This window comes from Macrobrachium rosenbergii, chromosome 3, assembly GCF_040412425.1.
Source record: "Macrobrachium rosenbergii isolate ZJJX-2024 chromosome 3, ASM4041242v1, whole genome shotgun sequence".
Classification (NCBI taxonomy): Eukaryota; Metazoa; Arthropoda; class Malacostraca; order Decapoda; family Palaemonidae; genus Macrobrachium; species Macrobrachium rosenbergii.
In genome coordinates, this window is record NC_089743.1 from 54,901,706 (window position 1) to 54,920,499 (window position 18,794).

The window sequence follows — 18,794 nt, forward strand, 5'->3', positions numbered from 1 at the left end:
AATTATATCTAACCAATAGAATTATTTATTGACTACATCACAACATCAAATTTCATCAATGCCCATCCTAACTTTATATCCTAAAGTCATCATCACCATAAACATTTTTACATCAATTTTCTCTTAATGGGGTTAGACAAATTGAATTCTCTCCACTCTCTTCTATCTTGTGCTCATTTTGCCTCATCTTCCATCAACTCTAAGTCTTCGTTTATCCAATTCTTCCCAATTTCCTGGACATTCCTAAACATCTTTTCTCCTGGTATTTCTATATTTATTGGTACTCAACCCTTCTCATCTAAAGTCCAAACCATCATAACCTCGTAAGCTAGAATATACAACTACAGTACAGTGTGCTGAAAGAGAGGTGGTCAAATATCACAAAAAAATGGATATTTGGCACTTTATAATTTTGGTATTACCACACCTTATCCTATCTATGAATATGCTCAATCTGAAATTGGAATGATAACACAGGAAATGATGAAATGACTGTCTAAAGGTTTCTGATTCATATTTTTCCATTTCCTTATCTCTCATTCCTTTCTTCACTCTTTGTTATAAGAACAAACTATCTCACTCCTTTTCACTCATAATTCCCTGCATTTACCTTTACTTATCTTATCACAAAACAAGCACATTTTGCATCAGCAACAAATTATGTACACATTTGAGAATACCCTTCCTATGGGTGGGGCAAATTCAAAGCATTTGCAAAAGAGTTAATGGAATGATAAAAACCTAAAAGCATAATTTTGTCCTCTCCTGAATGACAGCAACCGACAAATCTTTGACAAAAAGTATTATTTCATGGTGTTTTAATTTAACCCTTAAACGCCGACTGGACATATCGTAAGTCGACTAAAATTGTCTGTCGGGTGATGAGTGGATGTACGTCAACTACAAAAAATTTCAACTTTCGGTCAACTTTGACTTGACCGAAATGGTCGAAAAACGCAATTGTAATATTCAATCATTTACCTTCATTTTGCAACAAATTGGAAGTCTCTAGCACAATATTTCGATTTATGGTGAATTTTTGAAAAAAACTTTTTCCTTATGTCCGCACGGTAACTCGGCCGAAAATTTCAGAAATTCTTTCGTCATTTTGTCTTAATTTTTGCACTGTTTTATATTAGCCGTTACATAAAGTTTTATACATCAAAATGTGCGCAATTTCATGTAAAATACAACAAAAAATTACCCATATAAATCACAATAAATAGAAAAAATTCTACCTTCAGTCTAACTCGACCGAAATGGTCGAAAACTGCAATTGTAAGCTAAAACACTTACAGTCTAGTATTATTCAATCAATTACCTTCATTTTGCAACATACGGGAAGTCTAGCACAATATTTCGATTTATGGTGAATTTTTGAAAAAAACTTTTTTTTACATCCTTGTGTTACGAATTCATGCATCATTTTGTGATAATATTTTCTCTGTGTTGCTTTGATCGTTTTACAATTTGTTATATACCAAATTCATCGGAATTTAGTGTACAATACAAAGAAAAAAAATAACTTGTTAGCTTTAACCGTTTTGCTCACAGCGCGATTTATATAAAATTATATATGAAATATTCTTTTTGCGCTATCATATATTTCAATATTTATATATGATAATGATATTTTTTTTAATTTCTGATGGTTGCATACTAAACTTCAGGCAATGACAAAAAAAAGGAGCAAAAAATGAACTCTTAATCTTAAAAACTAAGCGTGCTGTGATTTTTTGAAAAAAACTTTTTTTTCCACTTCGGCGCCAACTCCCGAATGCCACCGGCATACGACAGACACTTTTGTAAATAGAGGCTCAGCGTTTAAGGGTTAACTGATTTACCCATCTAGATGAATACTTCACAGGAGCACATGGTCACAATTACCTTTTGCCTCTTAGAGATGCATGGTCGTCACTGATATGCCCACACAACTTTTATGCAAGTTGTGAGTCCTCAGGGTTTAAACACATGCAATATTACATGTGATGTGGACATTAACCTTCAAAGACACTCTTAAATGTACTTAAAAGCAACTTCAATGATGAATATATCTTTCTGTGACTAAAGTACTGTACCTCATTAGATCCCAAATTCTCAAGCTGAAAAGCAAGACCAATTTACAGAATAGCTAAAGTCACTGAAGATGCTGAGAAACATTAAAAAATCTACTTGAAATTTTCTGGCAAGCCTACACATGAAACCAGACACTTTTAAGGAGCAGTTTTATTATTTCTTTTGATATCAGACTCATCTTTTCCTCCTTTGCTGTCTGGAATTTGGTTTTCTTCCAATATACTATGAGCTTCTATTTAAAAAGGTCATGTGGTTGCAATTTCTCTTAGCCTTTACATAAGAGGGAGTACAAGAAAACTTCCAAACACATATGTACCTTACCCTAATGTGCATAAGAACAAATTTTCTTATAATCAAATACCTGTATGTATCTGATACTTACCTAAGACAAAGGAAAATCTCAGTAAGACTTCATTCACACTGACTTGTATTTTCTAATATATAAAGTAAAAAAACATAAAAAGTAATTAAAGGACAACTTGCGTGTATGTTTCATATACACGCAAGTAACAATCTTGAATGAAATCTACAGCACAAGCACTACACAAGACTTAAAATCTAGAATTAAAACTTATCCTGCCTACTGAAAGTTAAACTAAAATTCCTTTTACAATAAAACTGTTACTCTGCAATGGTTCTTTGATATTGCCTGCTATGACCTAGTCCTTTCTTAAAACTTGTTTTCCTCCCTAGTACAATACAAGCATTCTGGACAGCTATAATGCAATGGCTGAGGTTATCTTGCCAAAAGTAGATATGATACATCAGTTATCAGTTGCCTAGTATCTCCTTTAATTTTTTGTCAGTCATATCTGCTGAGCTCTGCACAACTGGAGGTGGAGATGTAGCATCTGCCTGGTTGAGAATGTGACGCAACTGTAGTTCTAAATCTGAATTCCCACTTTTTGTACTGCCTTGTGTGCTGCTTGTGCTGGATGGAGGAGGAGTTGCCTCTTCTTGAGATGATGTACCTTCAATGTCAACCTGGAATACAAGAACATTTTTTATGTATGCCATCCCCCTAATCCTACATCTGATGTCCGTGACACCTTCTCTGTTACAGTCAAATTCATTCTGAATATACCGAGTCTTTTAAATGAAAGAAGATTAAATGCATACATATTCAAGATTCTGACCACAGATAATCATGCAACTGAAGTTCACAAACATTCTGTAAGATATTTGCTTTCATTTTTTCTCTTTTACGTGCAGACGATATTTCAATATGCATGAAATTAACACTAAGCTAACACTAAAATGTTTTCATGACTATCTGCTCCAAAAATACGAAGCTTCCCAGAAATAAAAGTTTAAAGACCTACAATTTACAACATTAAACAAAGGCAACAGAGAGCTCATTTAGCAGTTTATCAGTTAACAATATGCAAGTATTTATTCTGCACTGAAAATTCTTAAACAAAAAAGAAAAACAGTCCTAATGTTCTGCTACACCTTGAAAAAGTACAAATTCTTAAATTCATTTGTATTTCTCATGACTAACAAACCTGCAGTCTTAACATTAGGATAAGTCTTGGAAACCGGTTAAAAATAGGAATTGTTTATGCAAGGAATTCGTGGCATCTACCATCAGTCACAGGGATGAGGGAGGAAGCAGACAGCGACCTAATCTCCAACCCTGTAATGTATTTAGTTTTTCTTCTTACCGCCTTCAGAGGAAGACATACTTTTCGCTCTCCTCCCTAAAACCAGGTTTTCCTTCCTTGACCGTGTTTCCTTGGTTTGAGACTTTTGTGTCATAGTGATATATTGTGTGTTTTGTGTGTGTGTGTGTGTGTTTTGGGTTTTGATAATGCAATCCCAAACTCATCTAAGCATTCCCTTAAACCTCAGAGGAAATGTCCTGGTGTAGCAAACTACCTTGTATGCGTTTTCTTGCTTCCTTTGAGACCGATCCCCACTCTATTTGTAGTAGATGTAGATCTAATTCTTGCCATGTAACTAACCCTTGCACTGAGTGTTGTTCTTGGTCTCTGAGCAATGGAAAAAGTTAAGTATACCTTAGTTTTACCAGACCACTGAACTGATTAACAGCTCTCCTAGGGATGGCCCGAAGGATTAGACTTATTTTACGTGGCTAAGAACCAACTGGTTACTTAGCAACGGGACCTACAGCTTATTGTGGAATCCGAACCACATTATAGCGAGAAATGAATTTCTATCACCAGAAATAAATTTCTCTAACTCTTCATCAGCCGGCCGTGGAACTGAACTCCGGCCCATCAAGTGACAGTCTGAAGCTCAACCGACTCAGCCAACGAAGGGCTAGGATCTTTGCCAAGAAGAAGCAGCATAAGAGAAAGTTGGAGACGCCATCTTGGGAAGTGTTCTCTCCTTCGATGGATATTTCTCAAGCTCTTCAGTTCTGCTTCTCCCTTGTCCAGACCTCCTCCAGTTGCTTCTTCTTCCTTGGAAGATTTCACCCCTTCCCATTCTTCCATTGCCTCGCTCTTGGAAGTTTTGGGAGAAAGGTCAGGAAATTTAATTCCTCATGCTGCCCTCTTTTTCTCGGGTGGGAAGGTTCCCTTCCCCCCCCCCACATGGTAGGTGGAGGCAGCACCATCTTGTTTGTCTGTTTCAGGTTTGGATGTGCAGAAGATTTCTAACATTTGGGCCTCGTTAGGCCTTTCACGGGTACCAACCTTAGATGACTATTATCCCACTTCACATCTTCTCGCTTTCCAGTGTTGGCCACCATGACAGTTCCCAGCCCTCCAAGCCTTCACTCTGCTGGGTCTCGCACTGTTCCCCCTGGTATGATGCCATTAGACCTCCCAGCGCATCATCTTGGGTCACCTGCCGTTAAGGCTACAGTTCTTGGGTTTCCTGCTCAGCGGCCATGACAGTTCCCGTACCAATGGCTATCCCAGCTCCTGTACACAGTTTGTCTGCTCTGTGATGTCACAGCTGTCATCAGTTTCTGAAATGACGTCATCTACTGCTATCCGATCTGCGGACTCTCTCGTTCAGGCTGTGTTTGACAGAGTCGACTTGGTCTTTCAAGAGAAGTACGGACATGTTCTGAAGAAAAAGCGATGTAGATCTCCCTCTTCTTCTTCTTTATCCTCTTCATCTTATCCTCCTGTTCGTTCTTCCCCTGTCAGACGTTGGAGGATTAAAGACTTCGTCGCTGATCCTCGCCCCAAGAAGCGAAGGACTATCTACACTTCTCCATCGTCTTCAGACCACGTCCGTGACTCTCCCATACGTGTACTTGTCCCCGTTGGTGATGTGCCTAGTCCATCCGCCTCTCAACTTCAAGAATCTCATTCTTGGAGAAAAGCTACTAAGATTCCGTCTTCCCCTGTTCATCCTGTGCAAGTTCAGAGAAAAGACAACAAAGCTCCAATAAAAAAATCCCGAGTGGTGGATTCTTATACAGTTCTACCCCAAACATAAGGAATTTGTCATGTCTGCATCTGTGCTCTTGTCTACGGACTTTGTTCCCTCATCATTATCCTTCACGTCCCGCTGCTAGGGACGTTCTTTTATGTTTGCATTCCCACCTGGCGCCAGAAGATTTATCCTAATGTTAAGACCCAGGTTTGTTCTGCACATGAACAATATCTCTTTGAAAACCATCCTTTAGCACAATGGAAATTCATCAACATAATTCTTATTTCTCATAGAAATCAATAAGCAAATCATTCCGTATAAAAAATGTCTCCTGAAAGGGAATGAAAAATGACTTTAAATTATCTAGTACCATCACCATAACATCAAAGATCATCAATGTCAATAATACTGATAACAAAATTAAAATTTACACAAACCTTTTAGTAATTAGATATTAAGATTAAAATTTTTAATTAAAAACAATTTAGAAGACCAGCTGCTGATATAAACTGAAAAATTCCAGTGGCACCACATATAATCTTTCAAAGAATCTTGGTAAGGATGTGTCTACCACCCATATCACAAGGCTCTGAAGGGAAACTGATTTAAAGTTCCCCAAGACTAGGGGCATTCAATTAACAAGTTGTTAAAGTATGGCTGGTTTCTGCCAAGCATTAAACATTCATGTGTTTTCTGAATTTGGGGCATATTGTTATACTTGCAAAGAGAGAGAGCACTCATTATCTCTCTCACCTTATCTTGATCTACAGAGTTTCATTGCTACAGCAAGAGATCACAAAGAGACCTTTTGATATCTGGCATGAAGTCACTACATAAAAGCAGTTATTTCTTTGGAAGTACTGTAATTTGTCAGCAGCTTCTTTTGCTAATCTACCCACTTCTTCATTTCCAGCAAAACAATACTTTCGAAATCTGCATTTGAAAAGATAAAGCCACTCTACAATTTTTTAGACTACTGGACTAGTTGAACTAAGAGCATTTGGTAATCTACCTCCCTCCTCATTTCCAGAACACCTTCATGTGTTGGAACCCTGCAAAACTGTGCTTCTATATTTCTGCATTTGTTACAATAAAGCTGCTCAACAGTTTTTAAAACAAATGAACTCGTTGAATGAAAAGCTTTCAAAACACTTTGCCACACTAAAAACGGTAAAATTACCCTCCTCCATTTGTGGAATTTTTTTCACAGCAGCCAGAATGCCCTGCATCTCTGAAGTAAACACAGAAGATACAGGAGGCAGCGCACCCCTACAGTTAAGTGTTACCATGCACTCCAGATCCATGGCCAGCACTGGATTTGGAACCACTGACAAATTTAAAAACAGCAACCAATGCTGCTAGGCATGTTTCATAAAATTAAAGCATACTACCTCCATGGTACTCTTTATAGTAACAAAGTACTGGCAAATGTGACATCTAAAATGCTCAACATCAGTCTATAGAGATTAAAACTATTTAACAACTGCTTCAATCTTATATTCTTATGCTTGTTGGGAATTAGAGTAACCTTCATATTATCTGAAGAAGTTCTCTCTCTATTTGCAGTTTCAAAAGCAAGGGAACTTGGAAACTCTCTAACCTACAGTAATTAACTGGAAATTGACAACTAAGCATAAACTAAAGGACTAGGAACAGGAGAGGACTTGAAAGCATCAATGGCTACTCCAATACCAGCATGGTATAAAATCTGATATTTTTTCACCGGTAAAAAAAGAGAGAAATTCTTGTCATGATTTATTATACATGTCTTCTTTTTAGGACCTTAATCCCATCTTCTTGTATGGTCAGCAGCATGAGTCCTCTTCTCCACTGCATTCTATCTTGGGCATCTAGTTACATGCCCAGCATTTTCGTGTACCTTTCTGTCATGTCACCTAATTCTCTGCCTCTTCTAACTTCCATGGCCATACTGTACTGTATGCTTTTCTAGCCAGAGCACCCTCATCCCTGAGAACCACATGACCACACCACCTCATCCTACTTTCCCTGGCTTTATCTGTTCTTTCACAAGCACCCACCCTTTATCTTATTTGTTCACTTTAAATTCTTTCCAGCAACAACACTCCAAGGATCCATTTCAACATTCTCATCTTTGTCCTTACCAGGGCTCCCTCTTTTCTGCACACTGCCAACATTTCTGCACCAGTGGTATAATGACTGTCTTGTAGACCTTAATCCTAAGTCTCAAAGGAATCCTCTTGTTAAGGATCACCCCTGAAACCTGTCTCCATTTAGCTCAAGCTGCTGTTCCTAACTGTGGCCAAACCTACAGAATTTACTGCGATCACCCTAAGCTGCACTAATAAGCACACATCGTGTTCTGGACAAACCATGAACACCCTGAAGTCATGTATGATCATGGGCATGCAGGATGCTACAATACTCATGTATCATAGAGTGGCAACCTGTTGCACATGAACCCTCTGTCTGCATGCACCAAGTGACAATGTAGTACCATATCTTTGCATACCTTCTTGGAAGGAACAGAGACACTGGATATGGGCATGCTCAGAAAACCCCATATCAACCTTACCTTGGTGAGTGAACCACACCACAAACCATTAGAGAGGGAAGATGCTCACTTAAAGTTGGATGAGAATTTTGTGAAGGAGTTTCTTAGACCACTATTTCTTCCTATGGGAGTAAGAAGGCATGCGCTTGCATTTCTTCAAGTTACTCCATCCACAAGTCCCACTCTCCTCAGTTACAGCTGGAATATGGCCTCTGTTTGATACCACTGGGATATCTCCCACAGGAATACTCCTACATATAAGATGATATTTTTGTATTTCTTTAAGAAAAACTGCTAATATCTTAGGAAAATCCTGTAATGCTAAATACATCATCATTATTTAAAACCTCTATTTTGGAAGCTGAAATATGGTGTTATCTTCACTCAGCTTGGGACATTCCACCAAATATGTTTCAAAGTATAGGGGGATACCATAAGATTACACACAACACTGGCAGACCATCACCCTCCAGTATGAACTTCTAGGTAAAGTGAGAGTTTTATTTATTTATAAATGATTTGTTTAACCACACCTCTGAACCCTTTTAGGGTTCTTCTCGGGCTGGAAAAAATGGGGGGAGAATACATAATAAGTTAAATAATTAAATAAATAAATAAAGTGGAAAAAATTAAAATAGAATAAAAAATCAGGAGGGGAAAAACCAGGAAAGAAAAGGGAGGGAAAAAATGGGGGGAATTATATTTTATTTATTAATTTAATTTTGTTTAAGAAGAGAATGATATTATTAATTGAAAAGTTATCACCTTCAGCTAGAACATCCTTTATTGATTTATTTTGTAAATAAGTATTTCTTTCATGTTGCCATCTGGGACAGTCAATCAAGATATGTTTGATTGTTATTGGGATGTTACATTTTCCACAAGTTATTGGATTTGTGTGCGGAGTTGATATCAGATGACCATGTGAGTGTCTGGAATGTCCTATTCTGAGTCTTGTTAAAATTACTTAATTAATTCTTTGTTTTTGGGTAGAAAAATACCACTTTTTAACTTCGTTCTTAATTTGTCTAAGTTTGTTTTGAGGGGGTGTATTTGACCAATCATTTTGCCAATCCCTATTAATCAAAGGTTTAACTGATGCTAGCCAGTCTGATATGGGAGCTTTCGTAGTAGTTGGGGGGATTGTACAAGCCAATTTAGCAGCTTTATCTGCTTTCTCATTACCCTCAATGCCTACATGGGCTGGGATCCAACAAATTTGAACTTGAAGGCCGTTTGTAATTAGTTGATGAATTTCCCGTTGGATATTTTGGACAAGGTGATTATTTGATTTAAATGATCCTATTGCTTCAATTGCACTTCTTGAGTTGCTCAATATGATTGCTGAAGGAATTCCTTTTTTTGATATAATGTGCAGAGCCAACTGTATGGCTGTTAATTCAGCTGTAAATACTGATGATATTAAAGGAAGGCCAATTTGGATAGTTTCATCACTTGAATAGGCTGATGAGCCCACTCCAGCTTCGTTTTTGGATCCATCTGTATAGATTATGAAGGGATTACCCTTCCGTCTTATGTGTTCCATGGCATGTTGATGATACATCTCTGTGTTGAACATATATTTTTTTGAAAGATATGATAAATATGTGCATATTTTTGCCCTTTTTAGTGTCCATGGTGTGATCTGATTTATTTCTTGAGTAAATTTGGGTATCATGTTATGTAAATTCAGTAGATGATTAGTTTTTTTAGTAAATGAGTTTTTATTTGGGTTATTGTTTGTATTTTGATTGAGAAATTTGATACAGGAGATGAGCCTGCTTGAAGGGATAAGCCTCTTCTTAGAGTAATTAGATCTCTGTAATATTTTAGAGGCAGTAGGCCTCCTTCTGCTAGGACAGAGACAGTTGGAGATGAGCAGAAGGATCCTGTACATATACGCACTCCCTCGTGATGTTAAGCATCTGGAGATTTTAGAGTTGCTTCTGAAGCAGTCGAATAAATTGGACAGCTATAATTTATAATTGATAGTACTGTTACATTGTACAACATTAACATTGTATCTCGTCCTGCACCCCATTTGGTGTGAGAGATTTTCTTTAATAATGTAAGGGCTTTAGATCCTTTGGCTTTGATATATTTGATATGATCTTTCCAATTTAAATGTTCATCAAAAATTATACCCAAATGTTGATCAAAAATTATACCCAAATATTTAACACTGTTGCACATGTTTATCTCTTCATTATAATGATATAACTTAATGGTTTGTTGTTTCAACCATCTTTTGTCTTTGTAGAAGACAATGCCATTTGTTTTATTTACCAACAACTTGAAGCCTACGGAGTTAGTCCAAGTGGTTATATTATTTGTTGCTATATTAAGTATTCTTTGAGCATGTCTTCGAGAATAACTTGAATAATACAGTAATACTTCGATCTTACACAATTCGATTACAAAACTTTTCACTGGAACCTAACTAATGGGCATACAAACGATTTTTTCACAGACACGAAATTCTCGAGAAACCCTGCAGAAGTGGGTGTTTAATTTTTTAAGTAATTTACAAGTTTTCATGCTTTTATGTGTAAAACCTGTATGAAAAATGCATTTCATTCTTTTATTGTAAAATCTGTATGAAAAAATGCATTTCATGCTTCTATGTGTAAAATCTGTATGAAAAATGCATTTGATGTTTTAATGTGCAAAATCTCTATGAAAAATGCATTTCATGCTTTCATGTGTAAAATCTCTATGAAAAACGGATTTCATGCTTTCATGTGTACAATCTGTATCGAAAATGTATTATTTTTATTTTTGTACATGCATAAATATGATGCAAAGGTAATTTCAGCACATTCACTTAGTGTACTTTTACAAGATGTGATACCCATTTGCAAAGTTACTGCACTTTTCAAAGATGATACCCCTGCAGAAAATGCTTGTTTAATGTTTGAAGTACATTTATAAGTTTTCATGCTTTTAACTGTAAAATCGATATGGAAAATTTATATTTATATTTCTGTACATAAATATCATACAAGTATTATGTCCATTTGCAAAGTCTTTGTCACAAGGACTTTACATGACCTTGAGATGAGGTTGTTCACTTTAATGTAATATCAGAGATGTAACTAAGAGAGTGTCATTCTTTGAAAATTACTGTGCTGGTGAAAAGTGCTGGTGCAATCTGTATGTGCATGTAATTACAGCACGTTCAGTTGGTGTACTTTTACAAGATGTGATACCCTGCATTTTTCAAAGACGATACCCCTGTAGAAAGTGTGTATAATTTTTAAGTTTTCGTGTTTTTAGGTGTACAATCAGAATGGAAAATTTGTATTTATATATTTGTGCATAAATACGATACAAAAGCAGTACAGTTACTTTATTACAGTTCTCTCTCTCTCTCATTCGTAGTTAGCGCTCAAACATACGTTTACAACTTATTAACGTCATTACCTGTACAGTATATAATTTTAAATTGATTGAATTTTACCTGTACTGTACTACCTTCTACGAACATTATGTACATGTTTTCGATGTTTTATGGAATTTACTTTTGTTGACTGTGACGTTTTGCCTAGTGACGCAAAGAAAACTGCTTTTACTCTAAGTGACAAAGAAAACGGCATCCCATGAATTAGGGGTAACTTTAGTATACATACTACTGTAAATGCGCTATTATGAAACTGTGCAGTACTCAATTTTTATGTCAACCATTTACTGTATTCCTTTTTTAAGGGTAATAAGCTAAATTTTAAATAAAATTACACTAACTTTAGTTCATTTAAAAGTTAGCTTTATACTTTGGGAGCATGATTAGGGTCATATTTAGTTTAAACTCTGAAATAAACATTTACTAGCATTTTTAAAGTTTTAAAATTCACCTTGCATGAGGGACTCCGGAACCTAACCTCGCGTAATTTCGAGGTATGACTGTATATTACAAAATCATCCACATACAAACTATTTTGTACACCCTCAGGCAGGTTCACAGTAATATCATCTATTGCCAGGGCAAATAAGATGTAGCTCAAAACACTGCCTTGAGGGATACCCTCCTCTTGTATGTAGGAATTTGAATATGTATTTTCTATGCGTAATTTAAATGTACGATTTGTTAAAAAATTGTTGATAAATATTGGAAGGTGACCTCGAATATTGGATTTATGGAGTTTGTGCATAATATTGTATCTCCATGTGGTATCATATGCTTTTTCTATATCAGAAAAAATAGCCTTTTTTAATATGATCTTCTAATCGAGTTAATGGGTCTAGTGTAAATCCACCAGCTATTGATCCCAATTGGGTAGGTGATAAAATTGAGTATTTTGTTATACACTTGTTAATCTCAAAATAATAATTTTCTCCAGCAGTTTGCACAAGCTTGTTAGTGATATTGGCCTATAATTAGTGGGGTTCCTAGGATCTTTTCCTGGTTTACTGATGGGTATGATTATTGCATGTCTCCACTTAGTTGGGAAGACATCGTTAATATATGTTATTATATAATTTTAATAAGAATTCTTTAGCTAGTGTAGCTAAATTTTGGATAATTTCAAAAGAAATAATAACATGACCCGGAGCTGATGATCGACATGATTTTAGGGCAAAATTAAGTTCACTCATATTGAATTTTTTATTATAATCAAGGTCCTCATCAGTTTCAAAATTAAGTGTATGATTCATTTTTTGTGTTCTAATTCTTTAAAAGTGTTCATCTAAATTAGAATAAACGCTAATATCTTCTATATGTTTGGCTAATGTATTTGAAATATCTTGTAGGTTATGATTTAGTTTGCCATTATATTGTATTGGGCTTCTAGGTGGTTTTATATGTTCACCACTGATTTTACAAATTTTGTGCCATATTTCCTTAACTGAAGTATTTGGTGACAACTCCGAAATATAATTTTTCCATAATTAAGTTTTTTTTAATATTATTGTTTTTTGAAATTTTGCATTATATTTATTGTAAAGTGGTTTAATGTGATCAATAGTTATATTTATAACTACTTTCTTGTTTAGTTTGTTTATATTAAAAGGACCTTTATTAAGGGTGTTTAATCTAGACTTTAGTCTATTCAAATTATGTGCTAGAGTGTGTTTGGTTTGATTTAAGAGAGATAAACTGTTAGACCACCATGGAACGGGGGATATATTAGTGGTTGAAGAAGTTTTGGGGATGCATTTATCTGCAGCACTGATTACAAAACTGGAAAAGAAACCATTTGTGACATCACTGTTTTGTTTTAGTGGAATGGGAGGGACATTTCTAGTTTGTAAATTATGTTTATCCCAATCAGCTTTCATTAAGTTATATTTTATGGGAAATGATTATTTTTGTTGTTCAAATAATTCAAAACAATTGGAAAGTGGTCACTTGTTTATGAATTGTCTAGGACATTCCATCCCAATTTTTCTATTAATTCCAGTGAGCATCATGAAATATCTATTGAAGAGAAGGTTAAATGAGTTTTTGAGAAGAACTTTGGTGAATCACTTTCATTCAGGCAATGTAAATTCTGAGCATTTATGCAATTCTCAATGTTTGTGCTGGCCAAGTTACTAGCATGTGTGCTGTCCCATAATGGATTATGGGCATTAAAGTCGCCTACTATTAGTAGGGGGCCATTTACATTATTTAGAATTTGTGGTAAATCACTAAAGTTTGAGTTAAAATTTGGCTGATTATATAGATTTAGTATAAAGATAATTTGATTGTCTGGCATATGCAATTTGATTGCAGTTATTTGATATGACAATGATGTAATATTTAAGGGTTCATAAATTGAATCATTATGAACATATATAGCTGTTCCTAACTTGCCATCCGCTTTGGTGAGTGAAGAGCTAATTTATAGTTTCTAAAGTTCTTAGGAGTTGTACCAATATGCTGCAGACATATGCAAATAGGTTTATGTTCCTTTAGTATTCTCTGGATTTCACCTAGCCGAAGCCGAGTAGAAAATCCATTCATGTTCCACTGAATTATTTTATTGGTCATTGTTTGGTGGGATTGGCATTAGATTTTGTAAGTTAATTGTTGATTTAGCTATATCCCGTAATATTTTATGGGAGTTTCTGTTACTTTGTGGTTTCTTTGTAGCTAAGTCTGATTGCACTGATTGGTTCTTCTTCATATTTCCTTATTAGCAAATCTATTTGAGTTTTGATCATGTTCTTTTTTTAGTTTTAAGGATTCCGAGCATAGTTCGCCATCTTGATGGAATATTAAAGGGCATTTTCGGAACCTAGTAAAGTTATTTATGAAATTTCGGGTTATATTTTCATTTTTGTTAGGTAAACGATTGTACTTTATAATGAAACACTCCTGACATCCGCAAGATAAATCATGTTCCGAGTGTTGAAGGAATAGTTCTGATCTCTGGGTCCCGATTATGTTTCCATTATTGGATGTTGAAATATTTTTGTTAGGAATTTCTGGTATAGGTATATTGGATCTCCGATGTGCTGGTATAAAATTCTGATTTGAATTTTTAGGTTTATTATTATTCTTTGGTCTTGTTGAGGGTTGACTTGATGTGGTTGTGATTTGATGAATTTTACGGGTTTCTGATTCTTCAGTGGGATGTTTAATTGAAGGTTTCTTCGTTGATTTTGGTGATGAGAGTACGGAAGAGTTGTTGATTTATCCATATTTGGAGAATCGTTACTTAAATTTGTCTTGGATTGTGGAACACTATGGATTTCCACTTGTGATGCAGTTAATGTAATCTGTTTCAGATTAATGGGCGAGACTGGGGTTTTGTTAGATTGATCTGTGAATGGAATGTTAGGTTTTTTACCCATAGGGGGAGTTCTGTCAATTACTTTCCTTTTTTTATTATGGTTATTTTTGTCAATTAAGTTTTCTGTGGATGATGTTAGTGCATTATGAGTATCCACATCTGGATTATTAACCTCTGTTGATTTTTCCATATCACTGGAATTTGTTTCTGAACGATTAACTGGGCTTATTACTGGGGAGTCTGTTGTGATGTAAGAGAGGTCTGTTGCAACTGTACTCTTGGGCTTTTATGAGTAGTAGAGGAGGGGGAGAGGTGTGTCTCAGCTATTCTGTGTTAAGATTCTTTATGTTTATTATGAGTTGTTACAGCATTTGAATATGAATGGTGTTTTACTGGATCATTGATTCCTCTCACCTTCAGTTCGAGTTTGGCTTCTTTAAAGGGCATACCAGTTCTGTCCATTAGCATTTGTAATTCTGTATAATTTTGATAAAATATACAGTCTTTAGATTTTGCATGATGACTTAATTTGCAATTGACATATTTGAAGGTTTTGCACTTCCAATTTGTTGCATGGTCTTCAGAACATACAGCATATACTGTATAGCATTTTTATACATCTTTTTGTTGAATGGCCATATTTTAGACAGTTAGAACATTGGAGAGGTTTATGGACAAAGGGACGAACTTCTCTATTTAGTCCCAGAATTTTTATTTTTCGTGGTAGTTCCCGGTTTGTAAATTTCATTTTGACTATTTTAATATGTTTATTTGCATCCTTTCTCCTTGGGACAGTATATAATTCCAAGTCATGTATGCTGTTGTATCTTAATTTAAGGGAGTCAATTAAGATTTGTTTTGATGGTAGCTCTTTTTCATCATTGTCTGGGAGCATCACTATTCCTTGTGTATAGTTTAGCGTCTCATGGCTGGTTACTGTTACTTTTATTTCATTTATGTTGGTTATTTACAGAAAGGTTCTTGATTGGGCTTTGGTTGTTGTTTGTATTAGCCATTCATTGTTTTTGATAAGTCTACATTCCATATCTTGTGTGGGGTGTATAATTAATAATTTGTTCTCTAATATGGCTGGTGAGATTTGTTTTTCTACTTTTAATACTAAAAATCTGGACCAGTTGTCTTGTCCAAAAATATGTTCAAAATGAACTAGCGTTGGATTGAGTCGATAGTTATTTCTTTTTTATTTTTTCACATTCATCGATGATGAGTTGTCTTATGCTGATGGGGTTTTAGGAGGATTACTTGTCTCTATTTTAGAATTATTGCCCATTATGTATGGTTACAGTGTTATGATACTGGAGATTAACAATTTGTTTTTATTTGTTTCTTTTTGATTTTCTAAACTCTCTGAGTCTTTAGGGATTGATATTTTACTTGGAACAGGATGTTCCTTTGTAGCGTTTATATCTATACTAAGGGGATTCGGGAGTGACGTTCCAATAGTCATTGACTGTGCCAGAATTTTACCACCATGGGGTCTAGGGGTACTGAATTCTTTTTTGACTACTACTTTCCATAAGAAGGAAGAAGAAGATAAAAAAACTAATAAATCTTGAAAAGATATAATTGGCTTTTTATGAAGTTGAATCTTTCACTAATGGCACAAGTGGGAATTGACTCCCAAATGTCCGTGTCCCTACCCTACCCAAAAAAGGGGATGGCATATCACGATTAGTATGGCCCAAGTGTAAGTAAAACCCGCTTGCTAGGACTGAGTGTATTGTAATAATACAGTCATCCCCATCCTAATGACAATATAGGCTAACTGGACAGAAAGCCGAGAGTCCTATTCCTAGAACCAGGGACCCCCTGGAATCCATGGTCCAGCTCCACAGAACAGTTCCGCCTGAAAAAACAGGTCCGAACATTATCAGGTAGATGATGGTTCTACCACAGTTCCCACTCCATGCTATATGTGTTCCCATTTATTAAGTTTGGTAATTTTGACAAAACTGGAAAAATCCACAAAATTACTCTTAAAATATATAATTATATATGTGGGACACTTGGGATCAAACTTAAGGATAAAAAAAAAAAAAATTAATCCCTGGGCTCGAGAACCCCCTCACCACGTCAAAGTGGCCCCAATTTGAGGGGAATACAGCAAGAGTGACCATCCCCAATCTACTCAACCTAGTCTCAAGCCCTGACTGCTATGATACGATGATGACCAAGAGTCAATTGAAAGATGGATTCTCAAATATTTTTTTAAGCTCTTTTGACATTTTTAATCCTCTAACGCCGAGCCTCTATTTACAAAAATGTCTCCCGTATGCCAGCGGTGTTCGAGAGTTAGCGCCGAAGCGGAAAAAAAGTGTTTTTAAAAAAATCACAGCATGCTTAGTTTTTAAGATTAAGAGTTCATTTTTGGCTCCTTTTTTTTGTCATTGCCTGAAGTTTAGTATGCAACCATCAGAAATGAAAAAAAATATCATTATCATATATAAACATTGAAATATATGACGGCACAAAAAAAAAACTTTCATATATAATTACACAAATCGCGCTGTGAGCAAAACGGTTAAAGCTAACGGGTTATTTTTTTCCTTTGTATTGTACACTAAATTGCGATGATTTTGGTATATAACAAATTGTAAAACGATCAAAGCAACACAGAGAAAATATTATCACAAAATGATGCATGAATTAAATGTGAACGCTGGACGTAAAAAAATGTTTTTTAAAAAATTCACCATAAATTGAAATATTGTGCTAGAGACTTCCCGATTGTTGAAGAATGAAGCTAATTGATTGAATATTACTAGACTGTAAGTGTTTTAGCTTACAATTGCAGTTTTCGACCATTTTGGTTGAGTTAAAGTTGACAGAAAGTCGAATTTTTTCTATTTATCGTGATTTATATGAAAATATTTCAAAACTGATAAAAGCTACAACCATGAGTTATTTTCTGTTGTATTGTACATGAAATTGCGCACATTTTCATATATAAAAGTTTATGTAACGACTAATATAAAACGGTGCAAACATTACGACAACGTGTGAAAGAATTTCTGAGATGTTCGGCTGAGTTAACAGCGGACGTAAGGAAAATGTTTTTTTCAAAAATTCACCATAAATCGAAATATTGTGCTAGAGACTTCCAATTTATTGCAAAATGAAGGTAAATGATTGAATATTACTAGAATGTAAGAGTTTTAGCCTAAAATTGCATTTTTACGACCATTTTGGTCGAGTTAAAGTTGACCGAAGGTTGAAATTTTGGCAGTTATCGTGATTTATGTGAAAATATTTCAAAACTGACAAAAGCTACAACCATGAGCTATTTTCTGTTGTATTCTACATGAAATTGCACACATTTTCATATATAAAAGTTTATGTAATGACTAATGTAAAATGATGCAAACATTACGACAACGTGACGAAAGAATTTCCGAGATGTTCGGCCGAGTTACCGAGCGCAGACGTAAGGAAAAAGTTTTTTTTTTCAGAAATTCACCATGAAATTTTGGCAGTTATCGTGATTTATGTGAAAATATTTCAAAACTGATAAAAGCTACAACCATGAGCTATTTTCTGTTGTATTCTACATGAAATTGTGCACATTTCCATATATAAAACTTTATGTTACGACTAATATAAAACGGTGCAAACATTACGACAACGTGACGAAAAAATTTCTGGCGCAGACGTAAGGAAAAAGTCTTTTTCAAAAATTCACCATAAATCGAAATATTGTGCTAGAGACTTCCAATGTTGCAAAATGAAGGCAAATGATTGAATATTACTAGAATGTAAGAGTTTTAGCTTACAATTGCATTTTTTTACCATTTCGGTCGAGTCAAAGTTGACTGAAGGTTGAAATTTTGGCAGTTATCGTGGTTTATATGAAAATATTTCCAAACTGATAAAAGCTACAACCATGGGTTGTATTTTGCTGTATTTTACATGAAATTGTGCACATTTTCATGTATAAAACTTTATGTAACGGCTAACATAAAAGTGCAAAAATTACGACAAAATGACGAAAGAATTTCTAAAATTTTCGGCCGAGTTACCGCGCAGGCGTAAGGAAAAAGTTTCTTTCAAAAATTCACCATAAATCGAAATATTGTGCTAGAGACTTCCAATTTGTT

General features: G+C 35.1%; 1 protein-coding gene across 6 annotated transcripts in view; it reads right to left on the reverse strand.

The window, feature by feature from the left end:
- Nucleotides 1–2,486: 2,486 nt before the first annotated feature.
- LOC136855870 (bromodomain-containing protein 7-like) overlaps nt 2,487–18,794 on the reverse strand; it is a 220,400-nt gene continuing 204,092 nt past the window's right edge. For all 6 annotated transcript variants that reach the window (XM_067133269.1, XM_067133302.1, XM_067133285.1 and 3 more), the window contains exon 17: nt 2,487–3,060. In XM_067133269.1, the coding sequence (XP_066989370.1) occupies nt 2,848–3,060 (213 nt within the window). In that variant the 3' untranslated portion in view covers nt 2,487–2,847. The remainder of the gene's footprint in view (nt 3,061–18,794) is intronic.